At 50.3% G+C, this 23,069-nt stretch overlaps 1 protein-coding gene across 1 annotated transcript in view; it reads right to left on the reverse strand.

Moving 5' to 3' along the window:
- The window catches only part of CFAP57 (cilia and flagella associated protein 57), a 155,495-nt gene that overhangs the window by 111,884 nt on the left and 20,542 nt on the right, over positions 1 to 23,069 (reverse strand). Inside the window, exons 21-22 of the mRNA XM_073643690.1 lie at positions 21,419 to 21,562; positions 21,054 to 21,189 (exon numbers count right to left, since the gene is read on the reverse strand). Of these exons, the coding sequence (XP_073499791.1) occupies positions 21,054 to 21,189; positions 21,419 to 21,562 (280 nt within the window). The remainder of the gene's footprint in view (positions 1 to 21,053; positions 21,190 to 21,418; positions 21,563 to 23,069) is intronic.

Raw genomic sequence — 23,069 nt, forward strand, 5'->3', positions numbered from 1 at the left:
TGCCACAATACACTGCACTCTGCCACAATACACTACACGGCACTCTGCCACAATACACTACACTGCACTACACTCTGCCACAATACACTGCACTCTGCCACAATACACTACACGGCACTCTGCCAAAATACACTACACTACACTCTGCCACAATACACTGCACTCTGCCACAATACACTACACTGCACTCTGCCACAATACACTGCACTGCACTCTGCCACAATACACTACACGGCACTCTGCAACAATACACTGCACTGCACTCTGCCACAATACACTGCACTGCACTCTGCCAAAATACACTACACTACACTCTGCCACAATACACTGCACTCTGCCACAATACACTACACTGCACTCTGCCACAATACACTGCACTGCACTCTGCCACAATACACTACACGGCACTCTGCAACAATACACTGCACTGCACTCTGCCACAATACACTGCACTCTGCCACAATACACTGCACTGCACTCTGCCACAATACACTGCACTGCACTCTGCTGCAATACAGTGCACTCTGCCACAATATACTGCACTGCACTCTGCCACAATACACTGCACTCTGCCACAATACACTGCACTGCACTCTGCCGCAATACACTGCACACTGCCGCAATACACTGCACTCTGAACTCTTGCCACAATACACTGCACTACACTGCACTCTGCCACAATACACTGCACTGCACTCTGCCGCAATACACTGCACTGCCCTCTGCCACAATATCCTGCACTCTGCCGCAATACACTGCACTCTGCCACAATACACTGCACTCTGCCACAATACACTACACTGCACTCTGCCACAATACACTACACTGCACTCTGCCACAATACACTACACTGCACTACACTCTGCCACAATACACTGCACTCTGCCACAATACACTACACGGCACTCTGCCACAATACACTACACTGCACTCTGCCACAATACACTACACTACACTCTGCCACAATACACTGCACTCTGCCACAATACACTACACTGCACTCTGCCACAATACACTGCACTGCACTCTGCCACAATACACTACACGGCACTCTGCCACAATACACTGCACTGCACTCTGCCACAATACACTGCACTCTGCCACAATACACTGCACTGCACTCTGCCACAATACACTGCACTGCACTCTTCCACAATACACTGCACTGCACTCTGCTGCAATACAGTGCACTCTGCCACAATACACTGCACTCTGCCACAATACACTGTGCCGCAATACACTGCACTCTGCACTCTTGCCACAATACACTGCACTCTGCCACAATACACTGCACTGCACTCTGCCGCAATACACTGCACTGCCCTCTGCCACAATACACTGCACTCTGCCACAATACACTGCACTCTGCACTCTGCCACAATACACTGCACTCTGCCACAATACACTACACTGCACTCTGCCACAATACACTACACTGCACTCTGCCACAATACACTGCATTACACTCTGCCACAATACACTGCACTCTGCCACAATACACTACACGGCACGCTGCAACAATACACTGCACTGCACTCTGCCACAATACACTACACTGCACTCTGCCACAATACACTACACTGCACTTTGCCACAATACACTGCACTACACTGCACTCTGCCACAATACACTACACGGCACTCTGCCACAATACACTACACTGCACTCTGCCACAATACACTACACTCTGCCACAATACACTGCACTGCACTCTGCCACAATACACTGCACTGCACTCTGCCACAATACACTGCACTGAGCCACAATACACTGCACTGAGCCACAATACACTGCACTACACTGCACTCTGCCACAATACACTGCACTGCACTCTGCCACAATACACTGCACTCTGCCACAATACACTACATTGCACTGCACTCTGCCACAATACACATCAATGCACTCTGCCACAATACACTGTACTGCACTCTGCCACAATACACTGCACTGCACTCTGCCACAATACACTGCACTCTGCCACAATACACTGCACTGCACTCTGCCACAATACACTACACGGCACTCTGCCACAATACACTGCACTGCACTCTGCCACAATACACTGCACTCTGCCACAATACACTGCACTGCACTCTGCCGCAATACACTGCACTGCACTGCGCCGCAATACACTGCACTCTGTACTCTTGCCACAATACACTGCACTGCGCCGCAATACACTGCACTCTGCACTCTTGCCACAATACACTGCACTACACTGCCCTCTGCCACAATACACTGCACTCTGCCGCAATACACTGCACTGCACTCTGCCTCAATACACTGCACTGCCCTCTGCCACAATATCCTGCACTCTGCCACAATACACTGCACTCTGCCGCAATACACTGCACTCTGCACTCTTGCCACAATACACTGCACTACACTGCACTCTGCCGCAATACACTACACTGCAGTCTGCCACAATACACTGCACTCTGCCGCAATACACTGCACTGCACTCTGCCGCAATACACTGCACTGCACTCTGCCACAATACACTGCACTCTGCCACAATACAATACACTGCACTCTGCCACAATACACTGCACTGCACTCTGCCGCAATACACTGCACTGCACTCTGCCACAATACACTGCACTCTGCCACAATACAATACACTGCACTCTGCCACAATACACTGCACTGCACTCTGCCACAATACACTGCACTACACTCTGCCACAATACACTGCACTCTGCCACAATATACTACACGGCACTCTGCAACAATACACTGCACTGCACTCTGCCACAATACACTGCACTGCACTCTGCCGCAATACACTGCACTGCACTCTGCTGCAATACACTGCACTCTGGTGCAATACACTGCACTCTGCCGCAATACACTGCACTCTGCCACAATACACTGCACTGCACTCTGCCGCAATACACTGCACTGCCCTCTGCCACAATACACTGCACTCTGCCAAAATACACTGCACTCTGCACTCTGCCACAATACACTGCACTCTGCCACAATACACTACACTGCACTCTGCCACAATACACTGCACTACACTCTGCCACAATACACTGCACTCTGCCACAATACACTACACGGCACTCTGCCACAATACACTGCACTGCACTCTGCCACAATACACTACACTGCACTCTGCCACAATACACTACACTGCACTCTGCCACAATACACTACACTCTGCTACAATACACTACACTGCACTCTGCCACAATACACTGCACTGCACTCTGCCACAATACACTGCACTGCACTCTGCCACAATACACTGCACTGAGCCACAATACACTGCACTACACTGCACTCTGCCACAATACACTGCACTGCACTCTGCCACAATACACTGCATTCTGCCACAATACACTACATTGCACTGCACTCTGCCACAATACACATCAATGCACTCTGCCACAATACACTGCACTGCACTCTGCCACAATACACTGCACTGCACTCGGCCACAATACACTGCACTGCACTCGGCCACAATACACTGCACTCTGCCACAATACACTGCACTGCACTCTGCCACAATACACTAGACGGCACTCTGCCACAATACACTGCACTGCACTCTGCCACAATACACTGCACTCTGCCACAATACACTGCACTGCACTCTGCCACAATACACTGCACTCTGCCACAATACACTGCACTGCACTCTGCCGCAATACACTGCACTGCACTGCGCCGCAATACACTGCACTCTGTACTCTTGCCACAATACACTGCACTGCGCGGCAATACACTGCACTCTGCACTCTTGCCACAATACACTGCACTACACTGCCCTCTGCCACAATACACTGCACTCTGCCGCAATACACTGCAGTGCACTCTGCCACAATACACTGCACTCTGCCGCAATAAACTGCACTCTGCACTCTTGCCACAATACACTGCACTACACTGCACTCTGCCGCAATACACTACACTGCAGTCTGCCACAATACACTGCACTCTGCCGCAATACACTGCACTGCACTCTGCCACAATACACTGCACTGCCCTCTGCCACAATATCCTGCACTCTGCCGCAATACACTGCACACTGCCGCAATACACTGCACTCTTGCCACAATACACTGCACTACACTGCACTCTGCCACAATACACTGCACTGCACTCTGCCGCAATACACTGCACTGCCCTCTGCCACAATACACTGCACTCTGCCGCAATACACTGCACTCTGCCGCAATACACTGCACTCTGCACTCTTGCCACAATACACTGCACTCTGCCGCAATACACTACACTGCACTCTGCCACAATACACTGCACTACACTCTGCCACAATACACTGCACTCTGCCACAATACACTACACGGCACTCTGCAACAATACACTGCAGTCTGCCACAATACACTACACTGCACTCTGCCACAATACACTGCACTACACTCTGCCACAATACACTGCACTCTGCCACAATACACTACACTGCACTCTGCCACAATACACGGCACTGCACTCTGCCACAATAAACTACACAGCACTCTGCCACAATACACTGCACTGCACTCTGCCACAATACACTGCACTGCACTCTGCCACAATACACTGCACTCTGCCACAATACACTGCACTGCACTCTGCTGCAATACACTGCACTCTGCCACAATACACTGCACTGCACTCTGCCACAATACACTGCGCCGCAATACACTGCACTCTGCACTCTTGCCACAATACACTGCACTCTGCCACAATACACTGCACTGCACTCTGCCGCAATACACTGCACTGCACTCTGCCACAATACACTGCACTCTGCCACAATACAATACACTGCACTCTGCCACAATACACTGCACTGCACTCTGCCACAATACACTGCACTACACTCTGCCACAATACACTGCACTCTGCCACAATACACTACACGGCACTCTGCAACAATACACTGCACTGCACTCTGCCACAATACACTACACTGCACTCTGCCACAATACACTGCACTACACTCTGCCACAATACACTGCACTCTGCCACAATACACTACACGGCACTCTGCCACAATACACTGCACTGCACTCTGCCACAATACACTGCACTGCACTCTGCTGCAATACACTGCACTCTGCTGCAATACACTGCACTCTGCCGCAATACACTGCGCCACAATACACTGCACTCTGCACTCTTGCCACAATACACTGCACTCTGCCACAATACACTGCACTCTGCCACAATACACTGCACTGCACTCTGCCGCAATACACTGCACTGCCCTCTGCCACAATACACTGCACTCTGCACTCTGCCACAATACACTACACTTCACTCTGCCACAATACACTGCACTACACTCTGCCACAATACACTGCACTCTGCCACAATACACTGCACTGCACTCTGCCACAATACACTACACTGCACTCTGCCACAATACACTGCACTGCACTCTGCCACAATACACTGCACTCTGCCACAATACACTGCACTGCACTCTGCTACAATACACTACACTGCACTCTGCCACAATACACTACACTGCACTACACTCTGCCACACTGCACTGCACTCTGCCACAATACACTGCATGGCACTCTGCCACAATACACTGCACGGCACTCTGCCACAATACACTGCACTCTGCCACAATACACTGCACTGCACTCTGCCACAATACACTGCACTCTGCCACAATACACTACACTGCACTCTGCCACAATACACTGCACTGCACTCTGCCACAATACACTACACTTCACTCTGCCACAATACACTGCACTACACTCTGCCACAATACACTGCACTCTGCCACAATACACTGCACTGCACTCTGCCACAATACACTACACTGCACTCTGCCACAATACACTGCACTGCACTCTGCCACAATACACTGCACTCTGCCACAATACACTGCACTGCACTCTGCTACAATACACTACACTGCACTCTGCCACAATACACTACACTGCACTCTGCCACAATACACTGCACTACACTCTGCCACACTGCACTGCACTCTGCCACAATACACTGCACGGCACTCTGCCACAATACACTGCACGGCACTCTGCCACAATACACTGCACTCTGCCACAATACACTGCACTGCACTCTGCCACAATACACTGCACTCTGCCACAATACACTACACTGCACTCTGCCACAATACACTGCACTGCACTCTGCCACAATACACTGCACGGCACTCTGCCACAATACACTGCACTGCACTCTGCCACAATACACTGCACTGCACTCTGCCACAATACACTGCACTGCACTCTGCCACAATACACTGCACTGCACTCTGCTGCAATACACTGCACTCTGCCACAATACACTGCACTGCACTCTGCCGCAATACACTGCGCTGCAATACACTGCACTCTGCACTGTTGCCACAATACACTGCACTGCACTCTGCCGCAATATACTGCACTGCCCTCTGCCACAATACACTGCACTCTGCCACAATACACTACACTGCACTCTGCCACAATACACTGCACTACACTCTGCCACAATACACTGCACGGCACTCTGCCACAATACACTACACTGCACTCTGCCGCAATACACTGAACTGCACTCTGCCGCAATACACTGAACTGCCCTCTGCCACAATATCCTGCACTCTGCCGCAATACACTGCACTCTGCCGCAATACACTGCACTCTGCACTCTTGCCACAATACACTGCACTCTGCCGCAATACACTACACTGCACTCTGCCACAATACACTGCACTCTGCCGCAATACACTGCACTGCACTGTGCCGCAATACACTGCACTGCCCTCTGCCACAATATCCTGCACTCTGCCACAATACACTGCACACTGCCGCAATACACTGCACTCTGCACTCTTGCCACAATACACTGCACTACACTGCACTCTGCCACAATACACTGCACTGCACTCTGCCGCAATACACTGCACTGCCCTCTGCCACAATATCCTGCACTCTGCCGCAATACACTGCACTCTGCCACAATACACTGCACTCTGCCACAATACACTACACTGCACTCTGCCACAATACACTACACTGCACTCTGCCACAATACACTACACTGCACTACACTCTGCCACAATACACTGCACTCTGCCACAATACACTACACGGCACTCTGCCACAATACACTACACTGCACTCTGCCACAATACACTACACTACACTCTGCCACAATACACTGCACTCTGCCACAATACACTACACTGCACTCTGCCACAATACACTGCACTGCACTCTGCCACAATACACTACACGGCACTCTGCCACAATACACTGCACTGCACTCTGCCACAATACACTGCACTCTGCCACAATACACTGCACTGCAGTCTGCCACAATACACTGCACTGCACTCTGCCACAATACACTGCACTGCACTCTGCTGCAATACAGTGCACTCTGCCACAATACACTGCACTCTGCCACAATACACTGTGCCGCAATACACTGCACTCTTGCCACAATACACTGCACTCTGCCACAATACACTGCACTGCACTCTGCCGCAATACACTGCACTGCCCTCTGCCACAATACACTGCACTCTGCCACAATACACTGCACTCTGCCACAATACACTACACTGTACTCTGCCACAATACACTACACTGCACTCTGCCACAATACACTGCATTACACTCTGCCACAATACACTGCACTCTGCCACAATACACTACACGGCACTCTGCAACAATACACTACACTGCACTTTGCCACAATACACTGCACTACACTGCACTCTGCCACAATACACTACACTGCACTCTGCCACAATACACTACACTCTGCCACAATACACTACACTGCACTCTGCCACAATACACTGCACTGCACTCTGCCACAATACACTGCACTGCACTCTGCCACAATACACTGCACTGAGCCACAATACACTGCACTGAGCCACAATACACTGCACTACACTGCACTCTGCCACAATACACTGCACTGCACTCTGCCACAATACACTGCACTCTGCCACAATACACTACATTGCACAGCACTTTGCCACAATACACATCAATGCACTCTGCCACAATACACTGCACTGCACTCTGCCACAATACACTGCACTGCACTCTGCCACAATACACTGCACTGCACTCGGCCACAATACACTGCACTCTGCCACAATACACTGCACTGCACTCTGCCACAATACACTACACGGCACTCTGCCACAATACACTGCACTGCACTCTGCCACAATACACTGCACTGCACTCTGCCACAATACACTGCACTGCACTCTGCCACAATACACTGCACTGCACTCTGCCACAATACACTGCACTGCGCCGCAATACACTGCACTCTGTACTCTTGCCACAATACACTGCACTGCGCCGCAATACACTGCACTCTGCACTCTTGCCACAATACACTGCACTACACTGCCCTCTGCCACAATACACTGCACTCTGCCGCAATACACTGCACTGCACTCTGCCTCAATACACTGCACTGCCCTCTGCCACAATATCCTGCACTCTGCCACAATACACTGCACTCTGCCGCAATACACTGCACTCTGCACTCTTGCCACAATACACTGCACTACACTGCACTCTGCCGCAATACACTACACTGCAGTCTGCCACAATACACTGCACTCTGCCGCAATACACTGCACTGCACTCTGCCGCAATACACTGCACTGCCCTCTGCCACAATATCCTGCACTCTGCCACAATACACTGCACACTGCCGCAATACACTGCACTCTGCACTCTTGCCACAATACACTGCACTACACTGCACTCTGCCACAATACACTGCACTGCACTTTGCCGCAATACACTGCACTGCCCTCTGCCACAATATCCTGCACTCTGCCACAATACACTGCACTCTGCCGCAATACACTGCACTCTGCACTCTTGCCACAATACACTGCACTCTGCCGCAATACACTACACTGCACTCTGCCACAATACACTGCACTACACTCTGCCACAATATACTGCACTCTGCCACAATACACTACACGGCACTCTGCAACAATACACTGCAGTCTGCCACAATACACTACACTGCACTCTGCCACAATACACTGCACTACACTCTGCCACAATACACTGCACTCTGCCACGATACATGGCACTGCACTCTGGCACAATAAACTACACGGCACTCTGCCACAATACACTGCACTGCACTCTGCCACAATACACTGCACTGCACTCTGCCACAATACACTGCACTCTGCCACAATACACTGCACTGCACTCTGCTGCAATACACTGCACTCTGCCACAATACACTGCACTGCACTCTGCCACAATACACTGCGCCGCAATACACTGCACTCTTGCCACAATACACTGCACTCTGCCACAATACACTGCACTCTGCCACAATACACTGCACTGCACTCTGCCGCAATACACTGCACTGCACTCTGCCACAATACACTGCACTCTGCCACAATACAATACACTGCACTCTGCCACAATACACTACACTGCACTCTGCCACAATACACTGCACTACACTCTGCCACAATACACTGCACTCTGCCACAATATACTACACGGCACTCTGCAACAATACACTGCACTGCACTCTGCCACAATACACTACACTGCACTCTGCCACAATACACTGCACTACACTCTGCCACAATACACTGCACTCTGCCACAATACACTATACTGCACTCTGCCACAATACACTACACTGCACTCTGCCACAATACACTGCAATGCACTCTGCCACAATACACTGCACTGCACTCTGCCGCAATACACTGCACTGCACTCTGCTGCAATACACTGCACTCTGGTGCAATACACTGCACTCTGCCGCAATACACTGCACTCTGCACTCTTGCCACAATACACTGCACTCTGCCACAATACACTGCACTCTGCCACAATACACTGCACTGCACTCTGCCGCAATACACTGCACTGCCCTCTGCCACAATACACTGCACTCTGCCACAATACACTACACTGCACTCTGCCACAATACACTGCACTACACTCTGCCACAATACACTGCACTCTGCCACAATACACTGCACTGCACTCTGCCACAATACACTACACTGCACTCTGCCACAATACACTACACTGCACTCTGCCACAATACACTACACTGCACTCTGCCACAATACACTGCACTCTGCCACAATACCCTGCACTGCACTCTGCTACAATACACTACACTGCACTCTGCCACAATACACTACACTACACTCTGCCACAATACACTGCACTGCACTCTGCCACACTGCACTGCACTCTGCCACAATACACTGCACGGCACTCTGCCACAATACACTGCACGGCACTCTGCCACAATACACTGCACTGCACTCTGCCACAATACACTGCACTGCACTCTGCCACAATACACTGCACTGCACTCTGCCACAATACACTGCACTGCACTCTGCCACAATACACTGCACTGCGCCGCAATACACTGCGCCGCAATACACTGCACTCTGCCAGAATACACTGCACTCTGCCACAATACACTGCACTGCACTCTGCCGCAATACACTGCACTGCCCTCTGCCACAATACACTGCACTCTGCCACAATACACTACACGGCACTCTGCCACAATACACTGCACTGCACTCTGCCACAATACACTGCACTGCACTCTGCCACAATACACTGCACTCTGCCACAATACACTGCACTGCACTCTGCTGCAATACACTGCACTCTGCCACAATACACTGCACTGCACTCTGCCACAATACACTGCGCCGCAATACACTGCACTCTGCACTCTTGCCACAATACACTGCACTCTGCCACAATACACTGCACTCTGCCACAATACACTGCACTCTGCCACAATACACTGCACTGCACTCTGCCGCAATACACTGCACTCTGCCACAATACACTACACTGCACTCTGCCACAATACACTGCACTACACTCTGCCACAATACACTGCACTCTGCCACAATACACTACACTCTGCAACAATACACTGCACTGCACTCTGCCACAATACACTACACTGCACTCTGCAACAATACACTGCACTCTGCCACAATACAATATACTGCACTCTGCCACAATACACTACACGGCACTCTGCCACAATACACTACACGGCACTCTGCCACAATACACTGCACTGCACTCTGCCACAATACACTGCACTGCACTCTGCCACAATACACTGCACTGCACTCTGCTGCAATACACTGCAGTCTGCTGCAATACACTGCACTCTGCCGCAATACACTGCGCCGCAATACACTGCACTCTGCCACAATACACTGCACTCTGCCACAATACACTGCACTGCACTCTGCCGCAATACACTGCACTGCACTCTGCCACAATACACTGCACTCTGCCACAATACAATACACTGCACTCTGCCACAATACACTACACTGCACTCTGCCACAATACACTGCACTACACTCTGCCACAATACACTGCACTCTGCCACAATATACTACACGGCACTCTGCAACAATACACTGCACTGCACTCTGCCACAATACACTACACTGCACTCTGCCACAATACACTGCACTGCACTCTGCCACAATACACTGCACTCTGCCACAATACACTATACTGCACTCTGCCACAATACACTACACTGCACTCTGCCACAATACACTGCACTGCACTCTGCCACAATACACTGCACTGCACTCTGCCGCAATACACTGCACTGCACTCTGCTGCAATACACTGCACTCTGGTGCAATACACTGCACTCTGCCGCAATACACTGCACTCTGCACTCTTGCCACAATACACTGCACTCTGCCACAATACACTGCACTCTGCCACAATACACTGCACTGCACTCTGCCGCAATACACTGCACTGCCCTCTGCCACAATACACTGCACTCTGCCACAATACACTGCACTCTGCCACAATACACTACACTGCACTCTGCCACAATACACTGCACTACACTCTGCCACAATACACTGCACTCTGCCACAATACACTGCACTGCACTCTGCCACAATACACTACACTGCACTCTGCCACAATACACTACACTGCACTCTGCCACAATACACTACACTGCACTCTGCCACAATACACTGCACTCTGCCACAATACCCTGCACTGCACTCTGCTACAATACACTACACTGCACTCTGCCACAATACACTACACTGCACTCTGCCACAATACACTGCACTGCACTCTGCCACACTGCACTGCACTCTGCCACAATACACTGCACGGCACTCTGCCACAATACACTGCACGGCACTCTGCCACAATACACTGCACGGCACTCTGCCACAATACACTGCACTGCACTCTGCCACAATACACTGCACTGCACTCTGCCACAATACACTGCACTGCACTCTGCCACAATACACTGCACTGCACTCTGCCACAATACACTGCACTGCACTCTGCCACAATACACTGCACTGCGCCGCAATACACTGCGCCGCAATACACTGCACTCTGCCAGAATACACTGCACTCTGCCACAATACACTGCACTGCACTCTGCCGCAATACACTGCACTGCCCTCTGCCACAATACACTGCACTCTGCCACAATACACTACACGGCACTCTGCCACAATACACTGCACTGCACTCTGCCACAATACACTGCACTGCACTCTGCCACAATACACTGCACTCTGCCACAATACACTGCACTGCACTCTGCTGCAATACACTGCACTCTGCCACAATACACTGCACTGCACTCTGCCACAATACACTGCGCCGCAATACACTGCACTCTGCACTCTTGCCACAATACACTGCACTCTGCCACAATACACTGCACTCTGCCACAATACACTGCACTCTGCCACAATACACTGCACTGCACTCTGCCGCAATACACTGCACTCTGCCACAATACACTACACTGCACTCTGCCACAATACACTGCACTACACTCTGCCACAATACACTGCACTCTGCCACAATACACTACACTCTGCAACAATACACTGCACTGCACTCTGCCACAATACACTACACTGCACTCTGCAACAATACACTGCACTCTGCCACAATACAATATACTGCACTCTGCCACAATACACTACACGGCACTCTGCCACAATGCACTACACGGCACTCTGCCACAATACACTGCACTGCACTCTGCCACAATACACTGCACTGCACTCTGCCACAATACACTGCACTGCACTCTGCTGCAATACACTGCAGTCTGCTGCAATACACTGCACTCTGCCGCAATACACTGCGCCGCAATACACTGCACTCTGCACTCTTGCCACAATACACTGCACTCTGCCACAATACACTGCACTGCACTCTGCCGCAATACACTGCACTGCCCTCTGCCACAATACACTGTACTCTGCCACAATACACTGCACTCTGCCACAATACACTACACTGCACTCTGCCACAATACACTGCACTCTGCCACAATACACTGCACTCTGCGACAATACACTGCACTGCACTCTGCCACAATACACTATACTGCACTCTGCCACAATACACTACACTGCACTCTGCCACAATACACTGCACTCTGCCACAATACACTGCACTGCACTCTGCCACAATACACTGCACTCTGCCACAATACACTGCACTCTGCCACAATACACTACACTGCACTCTGCCACAATACACTGCACTGCACTCTGCCACACTGCACTGCACTCTGCCACAATACACTGCACGGCACTCTGCCACAATACACTGCACTGCACTCTGCCACAATACACTGCACTGCACTCTGCCACAATACACTGCACTGCACTCTGCCACAATGCACTGCACTGCACTCTGCCACAATACACTGCACTCTGCCACAATACACTGCACTGCACTCTGCCACAATACACTTCACTGCACTCTGCTGCAATGCACTGCACTCTGCCACAATACACTGCACTCTGCCACAATACACTGCACTGCAATACACTGCACTCTGCCACAATACACTGCACTCTGCCACAATACACTGCACTGCACTCTGCCGCAATACACTGCATTGCCCTCTGCCACAATACACTGCACTCTGCCACAATACACTGCACTCTGCCACAATACACTGCACTACACTCTGCCACAATACACTGCACTCTGCCACAATACACTACACGGCACTCTGCAACAATACACTGCACTGCACTCTGCCACAATACACTACACTGCACTCTGCCACAATACACTGCACTACACTCTGCCACAATACACTGCACTCTGCCGCAATACACTACACAGCACTCTGCCACAATACACTGCACTGCACTCTGCTGCAATACACTGCACTCTGCCACAATACACTACACGGCACTCTGCCACAATACACTGCACTGAGCCACAATACACTACACTGCACTCTGCCACAATACACTGCACTCTGCCACAATACACTGCACTGCACTCTGCCACAATACACTGCACTGCACTGCGCCGCAATACACTGCACTCTGCCACAATACACTGCACTCTGCCACAATACACTGCACTGCACTCTGCCACAATATCCTGCTGTCACGGGTGTGTCGCCACGAAGATCGTCACGATCACACAGCCTGACTTCTCGCAGCTGAGGTTTTGGTGCTTTGTGTTTTTCGGCAGTGAGGGAGTTAACTCTCTCTCTCTCTGTGCTAGACGAGGTCCAGCCTCGCCCAGCTGCAATCAATGCTGCTGTAGTGAGACTCCTTCAAATGCCTGCCGGTCTGTTAGGGAAGTGTCGGTGAAAGCATTTCATGCAGACTAACAGAGCGGATCGTGGTATTTGGAGTTTCAGAGCTAAGTGTATTTGGAGTGTTTTTTCCCTTCCTCGCTTTATCATTTATCTCCTTTCCCGTTGGTGTTCCCTCTGTTGTAGTTCTGTAGTTTTTGTATGCAAGGTGGTTTTGGTTTTACCCTTGTACTGTCTCGTTCGTCTAAGTACTGAGTGTGGGCATATTATTACCTGTCCCCTTTTGTTGTGATCAGGGGCCCTTCTCAGGACTAGATTACTTAGGTGCAGGGATCCTCAGGAGGTAGGGGTTACGCTGGCGGCCTGGACCTCTGTACCTTTAACAGTACCTCCAGGTAGAGGGATTAGTCAGGGCCCCAGCTTAGGGTCAGCTTAGGCCCCCTACCTCCAGTACACAGAGACAGCGTGACATTTTCACCGACCACTTAGATTTTCTCCAGCTACCATGGATCCAGTAGCCGGTCTAGCTCGGCAGTTGCAGAGTTTGTCCATGGAGCTGGCGGACGTTAGGTCCAAGGTTTTGTATCCTCAGGAGCAAGCCGGACCAGAACCTAAAGTAGCTCTCCCTGACAGGTTCACTGGGGGGCGGGACAAGTTTTTTGTCTTCCGGGAGGCATGTAAGTTGTACTTTCGGCTGCGGCCTCGGTCATCGGGGAGTGAAGAACAAAGGGTGGGAATTGTCATCTCGCTCCTACAAGGGGACCCACAATCTTGGGCGTTCTCTCTTCCCCCGGGCTCCCCAGCTTTCCAGTCAGTGGATAGGTTTTTTGCTGCTCTGGGTCTTGTATATGATGACCCGGATCGGATCTCCCTTGCTGAATCTAAGTTACGTAGGATCCAGCAGGGAGATCGTCCGGCGGAGGAATTCTGTTTGGAGTTCCGTAGGTGGGCCACTGACACCCAGTGGAATGACCCGGCTCTTAGGAGCCAGTTTTGTCAAGGTTTATCCGACAAATTACAGGATGTGTTGGCACAGTATGACTCTCCCGCGTCACTGGAAGCCGCTATGGCCCTTGCTATTCGCATTGACAGACGGCTTCGGGAGAGGTGCGGGATAACTCCACCCCCTGTGATGACTCCACCTCCTACAAGGTCCCCTCATATGGTGGTTCCCCTGGTCAGTCCAGAGGAGCCTATGCTATTAGGAGGGACATCATTTCGGGGGAGGGGACCGGTGGTGCGCCATAAGACAGGAAGGTGTTTCTTCTGCGGGAGAAAGGGACATTTTATTGGGGGGTGTCCATCCCGTCCCTTGCAGAGTGAAGAGTCGTCGGAAAACTGTTGATCCCAGGTTGTGTGGTGGACGGCAATCTGGGAGTAGGTATTTCGTCCCTAGGTTCGTCTCAGTTTCTCGTACCGGCGGAGGTGGTGGTGGGTACGAGAACTGAGAGGATATCTGTTCTTCTGGATAGTGGGGCCGGGGCTAATCTGGTGGACGCTCGGTTTGCCCGGGTTCAAGGTATGCGATTGAGTGAGTTGGCTAAACCCATCCCCATATTCTCGATCGATGCCAGGCCTCTCGGTCAGGGAAGTTTTTTGCAAGCTGTGCATAACGTAAAACTTCAAGTGGGGGCGATACATAAAGAACTGTTGTCTTGCTACGTGTTGGAGGGTCTTCCCACTCCTATAGTGTTGGGCCTTCCTTGGTTAACTAAGCATAACCCGGTTATTAATTGGCAATCCAGAGAGATAAGCCAATGGAGTAAATTCTGTAATAAAAACTGCATGAATATGGTCATCGGTGCGGTTACTCCTAGGGTCTTACCTCCATTTCTGGCGGACTTTGAGGATGTATTCTCGGAGAAAGGGTGTCAGGAACTACCTCCTCATCGCGAGTATGACTGTTCTGTAAAACTGCTCCCTGAGGCCAAGTTACCTAAAGCTAGGTTGTATAACCTTTCTGGTCCTGAGAGGCAGGCCATGAAGGATTATATTTCAGAAAGTCTGGCTAAGGGGCATATTAGACCTTCATCTTCACCGGTGGCCGCGGGGTTCTTCTTTGTTAAGAAGAAAGATGGAGGCCTACGCCCTTGCCTGGATTTCCGTGAACTTAATTGGATTACGGTCCGAGATCCGTATCCGCTCCCACTTATTCCCGATCTCTTTAATCAGATCGTGGGCGCCAAATGGCTCTCTAAGTTGGATCTCAGGGGGGCGTACAATCTGATTAGGATGAAGGAGGGGGATGAGTGGAAGACGGCGTTTAACACTCCGGAGGGGCACTATGAGAACCTTGTCATGCCATTCGGTCTGACTAATGCCCCGGCGGTGTTCCAACACTTTGTTAATGACATTTTTCGCCGCCTGGTGGGACAGTTTGTTGTCATATATCTGGATGATATCTTAATTTACTCGCCGGATCTGGTGTCTCATCAGGAGCACGTTAGGCAGGTGTTACAGATCTTGCGGGATAATAAACTGTATGCCAAATGGGAAAAGTGTGTGTTCGCCGTACAGGAACTCCAGTTTTTAGGCTTCCTGGTTTCAGCGTCCGGTTTTCGTATGGACCCTGGGAAAGTGCGGGCAGTTCTTGAGTGGGATCGGCCAGAGAATCTTAAGGCACTACAACGTTTCCTGGGGTTTGCTAATTATTACCGGAAGTTCATTCGTAATTTCTCGTCCATGGTTAAGCCTCTCACAGACATGACTAAAAAGGGGACGGATTTTTCTAGGTGGTCTGACAAGGCTTGTCAAGCATTCTCCTCCTTGAAAAAATGTTTTGCCTCGGCACCCATACTCATTCAACCTGATGCGTCACAGCCATTCATTGTAGAGGTAGACGCTTCCGAGGTAGGGGTGGGAGCAGTATTGTCACAAGGTTCGTCCCCTGGTAAGTGGCATCCGTGCGCCTTTTTCTCTAAAAAACTGTCGTCTGCTGAGAGGAATTACGATGTCGGCAATAGGGAACTCTTGGCCATTAAGTTAGCTTTTGAGGAGTGGCGCCATTTTTTAGAGGGGGCAGTCCATCCGGTCACCGTCATCACCGATCACAAGAACCTGCTATATCTGGAGTCCGCGAAACGTCTGAATCCCAGACAAGCTAGGTGGTCATTATTTTTTACCAGGTTTAATTTTGTCGTTACATATTGTCCTGGGTCAAAAAATGTAAAGGCGGATGCCTTATCTCGTAGTTTCCCTGGGGCCGGGAATACGGACGACCCGATTCCTATCCTTCAGGAGGGGGTGGTGGTTTCGGCAGTATGCTCTGAGCTTGAGGAGGAGGTATTGGAGGCTCAGGGGGACGCCCCTGTTGGACCTCCGGGGAGACTGTTTGTTCCAGATCAGTTGCGACAAAAGGTGATCGAGGCACACCATAACTCAGTTTTTGCAGGACACCCGGGGAGTAAAGCAACTGTGGATCTCCTCTCGCGTCGGTTTTGGTGGCCTAACTTACATAAGGAGGTGGTAACTTTTGTTGCGTCCTGTGGGGTTTGTGCGCGCTCTAAGACCTCACATACCCGTCCGTCTGGGGCCCTCTTACCTTTGAAGATCCCGGAGCGTCCTTGGACTCGTCTGTCTATGGACTTTATTACGGACCTCCCTCCGTCTTCGGGTAAAACGGTCATACTCGTTGTAGTGGACAGGTTCAGCAAGATGGCACATTTTATCGCTCTTCCTGCTCTTCCTAATGCTAAAACTCTTGCGCAGGTGTTCATTGGGGAGATTGTGAGGCTTCACGGGGTACCCTCCGAGGTGGTGTCAGATCGGGGGTCTCAGTTTGTGTCCAAATTCTGGAAGGCGTTTTGTACACGGCGGGGGATGCATTTATCGTTCTCATCGGCTTTTCATCCTCAGACCAATGGTCAGACGGAACGTATGAACCAGAGCTTGGAGACATATCTCCGGTGTTTTGTGTCAGAGAACCAGGAGGACTGGGCTTCTTTCTTACCTCTGGCAGAGTTTGCTCTTAATAATAGGCGGAGCGAGTCCACTGGTAAGTCCCCGTTTTTTGGGGCATATGGTTTTCACCCCCAGTTTTGTACTTTTCAGTAGGGGGGGCTCTTCGGGGGTTCCTGAGGAGGAACGATTTTCCTCATCACTCGCTTCAGTATGGAGAGGGGTGCTGAAGAATCTGAATACTATGGGGAACCGATACAAACGTATGGCTGATAGGAGGAGAGTGTCTGGTCCGGACCTAAGTGTGAACGATCGGGTATGGTTGTCTACCAGGAATATAAAACTTAAGGTTCCCTCCTGGAAACTGGGTCCCAGGTTCATCGGGCCGTACAAGATCAGTTCTATAATTAATCCGGTGGCATTCAGTCTTGACCTCCCCCCTACGTTTAAAATTCACAACGTGTTCCACAGATCATTGCTTAAGAGGTATGTGGCGCCGGTGGTACCGTCACCTTTACCTCCCCCTCCAGTGGTGGTCAATGGTAACTTGGAGTTCCAGGTATCGAGGGTCATCGATTCACGCTTTAATCGCCGGTCCCTTCAGTACCTGGTTCATTGGAAGGGGTATGGTCCTGAGGAGAGGATGTGGGTTCCTGCGTCGGATATTAACGCAGACCGATTAGTTCGGGCCTTCCACACTACTCACCCGGATAAACCTGGCCCTGAGGGTCCGGAGGCCCCTCGTAGAAGGGGGGGTACTGTCACGGGTGTGTCGCCACGAAGATCGTCACGATTACACAGCCTGACTTCTCGCAGCTGAGTTTTTGGTGCTTTGTGTTTTTCGGCAGTGAGGGAGTTAACTCTCTCTCTCTCTGTGCTAGACAAGGTCCAGCCTCGCCCAGCTGCAATCAATGCTGCTGTAGTGGGACTCCTTCAAATGCCTGCCGGTCTGTTAGGGAAGTGTCGGTGAAAGCATTTCATGCAGACTAACAGAGCGGATCGTGGTATTTGGAGTTTCAGAGCTAAGTGTATTTGGAGTGTTTTTTCCCTTCCTCGCTTTATCATTTATCTCCTTTCCCGTTGGTGTTCCCTCTGTTGTAGTTGTGTAGTTTTTGCATGCAAGGTGGTTTTGGTTTTACCCTTGTACTGTCTCGTTCGTCTAAGTACTGAGTGTGGGCATATTATTACCTGTCCCCTTTTGTTGTGATCAGGGGTCCTTCTCAGGACTAGATTACTTAGGTGCAGGGATCCTCAGGAGGTAGGGGTTACGCTGGCGGCCTGGACCTCTGTACCTTTAACAGTACCTCCAGGTAGAGGGATTAGTCAGGGCCCCAGCTTAGGGTCAGCTTAGGCCCCCTACCTCCAGTACACAGAGACAGCGTGACACCTGCACTCTGCCGCAATACACTGCACTCTGCCGCAATACACTGCACTCTGCCGCAATACACTGCACTCTGCCGCAATACACTGCACTCTGCCGCAATACACTGCACTCTGCACTCTTGCCACAATACGCTGCACTGCCCTCTGCCACAATACGCTGCACTGCCCTCTGCCACAATACACTGCACTCTGCACTCTTGCCACAATACGCTGCACTACACTGCACTCTGCCGCAATACACTGCACTCTGCCGCAATACACTGCACTCTGCCGCAATACACTGCACTCTGCCGCAATACACTGCACTCTGCCGCAATACACTGCACTGCCCTCTGCCACAATACACTGCACTCTGCCGCAATACACTGCACTCTGCCGCAATACACTGCACTACACTGCACTCTGCTGCAATACACTACACTGCACTCTGCCGCAATACACTGCACTCTGCCGCACTATACACTGCACTCTGCCGCACTATACACTGCACACTGTTGCGCTATACAGTGCACACTGTTGCACTATACACTGCACTCTGCCACAATACAGAAATATATATAGAAATATATGAAGCTGTCATGATTGGGTAGGGAGACCCGCGGCCAGTCTGTACATTGCGTCCGATATCGGATCAATTTATACAGACGTCTGAATACGCCGCTACACTGTGCTCTTCAGCACTGCTATACACTCTACACTGTAGTCTGCTGCACTGCATTGAATTTTGCAGTACCACACTGGACTTTGATATGCTACACTGTGTTGCACTCTGCTGTATTATACTGCACTCTGCTACATTACGTTGCACTCTGCTGTACTATACTGAACTCTGCTGTACTAATACTGGAGTCTGCTGCACTACATGGTTGTATGTTTTCCTAAAAGTCTTACATTTCCCACAATGCATCACAATCCGGTGACCATTCTGTGAGTTACTGACGAGATGGCAGGAGCGTGTGGAGTTTTGCACCCTTACAGAGAGTATGGGGTGTATTACAGCACACAGATCGGCCCAGGGTTGTGATCACATTTTTGTGCCTCTGTCTATACCAGTGCATTGTGCCTCCAGCAGTGCTCTCCTGTCCTATATGTGGATGTTGTGGAAGCTCCTGCGCAGCGCTGTGTGATGATGGAGCAGCGTGTACGCCGGCACAGGATTACAGGAGAATTATCACCTTTGGAGTCTGCCAGGCTACTTCTGCGGTTCTTCCTTTCTACCCCAAGAGCCACCTCCAGGTCATGGACCTTTGTACGACTGATCTTCAGCTCTCGACGTAACTCATTAATTTCCTTAATCAGTGTTACATTTTCCTGCACAAGACAAAACACGGACACTTTCTGTGGAATCAGCAGCCCGCTGCAGTCACATGTACAGTTATAATACTTCAGCTCAGCAGCCAGATGTCACATTGTAGTTAATGGGATTGAATAAAAAGAGACATCATAAAATGCTGCAGAAAATCACATGTCCCTGAGGCCAAAGCAATGCGTCATGTCATCCCAGCCTCAGGGACAAGGTCAGATAGGGAAATGCCCCTACCTGCATCACCCGGACGTTATCAGCACGGTGGATCTCTGTATCCTTCGCCAGCTTCTTCTGTAATGTGCTCAGGCTGCGCTCCAAGTGCTCCCGCTGCCGGGCAAATTCCCGCTGGATGTCCGCATCTATGCCCACAATCTCTGCCTGGAAGGACGGATAAGTAAGAAAATTACAAGGAATTTGCAAGTTACAGTGACTGACAAGCAACCATAGACACCCTGCTCCATGGATCCACGGCGGGCCCGGACCCCTGATGGGCACCAACAGAAGGCAATTAGAAAAAGGCTGAAAATCACTTTTCCCGATACATCTGCTGCCGGGATCAATCCGGAGTCATATGTATAATGTAATGATTAACTGGTGCCAATAGCTATTTATGTAATGAATGTGATACTGAGCACCATGCAGGAGATATATACAGTATACAGCCCTCTATACAGGATATATACATAGTATACAGCAATGTGTACAGGAGATATATACAGTCTCCTATACTGGAGATATATACAGTATATAGCCCTTTCTATAGGAGATTTATGCAGCCCTATATATAGGAGATATATACAGTATACAACCCTTTATACAGGAGATATATACAGTATACAACCCTTCATACAGGAGATATATACAGTCCACTATACTAGAGATATACACAGTATACAGCCCTCTATACAGGATATATACACAGTATACAGCAATGTATACAGGCGATATATACAGTCTCCTATACTGGAGATATATACAGTATATAGCCCTTTATATAGGAGATTTATACAGCCCTATATACAGGAGATATATACAGTATACAACCCTTTATACAGGAGATATATACAGTATACAACCCTTCATACAGGAGATATATACAGTCCACTATACTAGAGATATACACAGTATACAGCCCTCTATACAGGATATATACACAGTATACAGCAATGTATACAGGAGATATATACAGTCTCCTATACTGGAGATATATACAGTATATAGCCCTTTATATAGGAGATTTATACAGCCCTATATACAGGAGATATATACAGTATACAACCCTTTATACAGGAGATATATACAGAAGATGACTAGCCCAGGGGATGGAGATGACTCGGTACCCAGGCCTCTGCCTGGCCTTGGGGATGTCGCGGTGGTCGGCTCCCGGGCCCATACCCTGGGCTCAGCTTTAAAAAGGGGATTGTATACTGGGATAATAGGTTTGTTAGTTTTATGAAAGTTTGTGACGCCACCTGTGGTTTCTGGTGAGAATCACCAGCGCTGCGCAGTCCACTGAGGCCGCTGATAAGGCAGTTCGATAGTATAGCTCCCCACAGGTGGAGCTAAGCCTCAGGGCAGCGTACGGAGAGGGGGATGCAGGACAGGTGAGACCGAGCCGGGTCAGAGTAAGAACGGAGACGGACACAATAGTCACTTCAGTACCTTTTACTGATGGAAATTCAGGCATGTCCCGGAGCACTGTAGGGCCTCCTGTTTCTTGCCTCTGCGTAGTAAGTTTCTGACCTGCCTAAAGCTAGGCCTAACTTTATCTCTGTCCTGCACCGGCTGACGTTGTGGTAGGGCCTTCTCTTGGAATACACGCTCCTCAGCTTGCGGGGCCTATGTGTCTCCCGGCTCTGTTATGTATCAGCACTTTAGCAATCCT

The sequence above is a fragment of the Phyllobates terribilis genome, unplaced genomic scaffold, assembly GCF_046119375.1.
Source record: "Phyllobates terribilis strain yellow unplaced genomic scaffold, ASM4611937v1 Scaffold_8__6_contigs__length_399053987, whole genome shotgun sequence".
NCBI lineage: Eukaryota > Metazoa > Chordata > Amphibia > Anura > Dendrobatidae > Phyllobates > Phyllobates terribilis.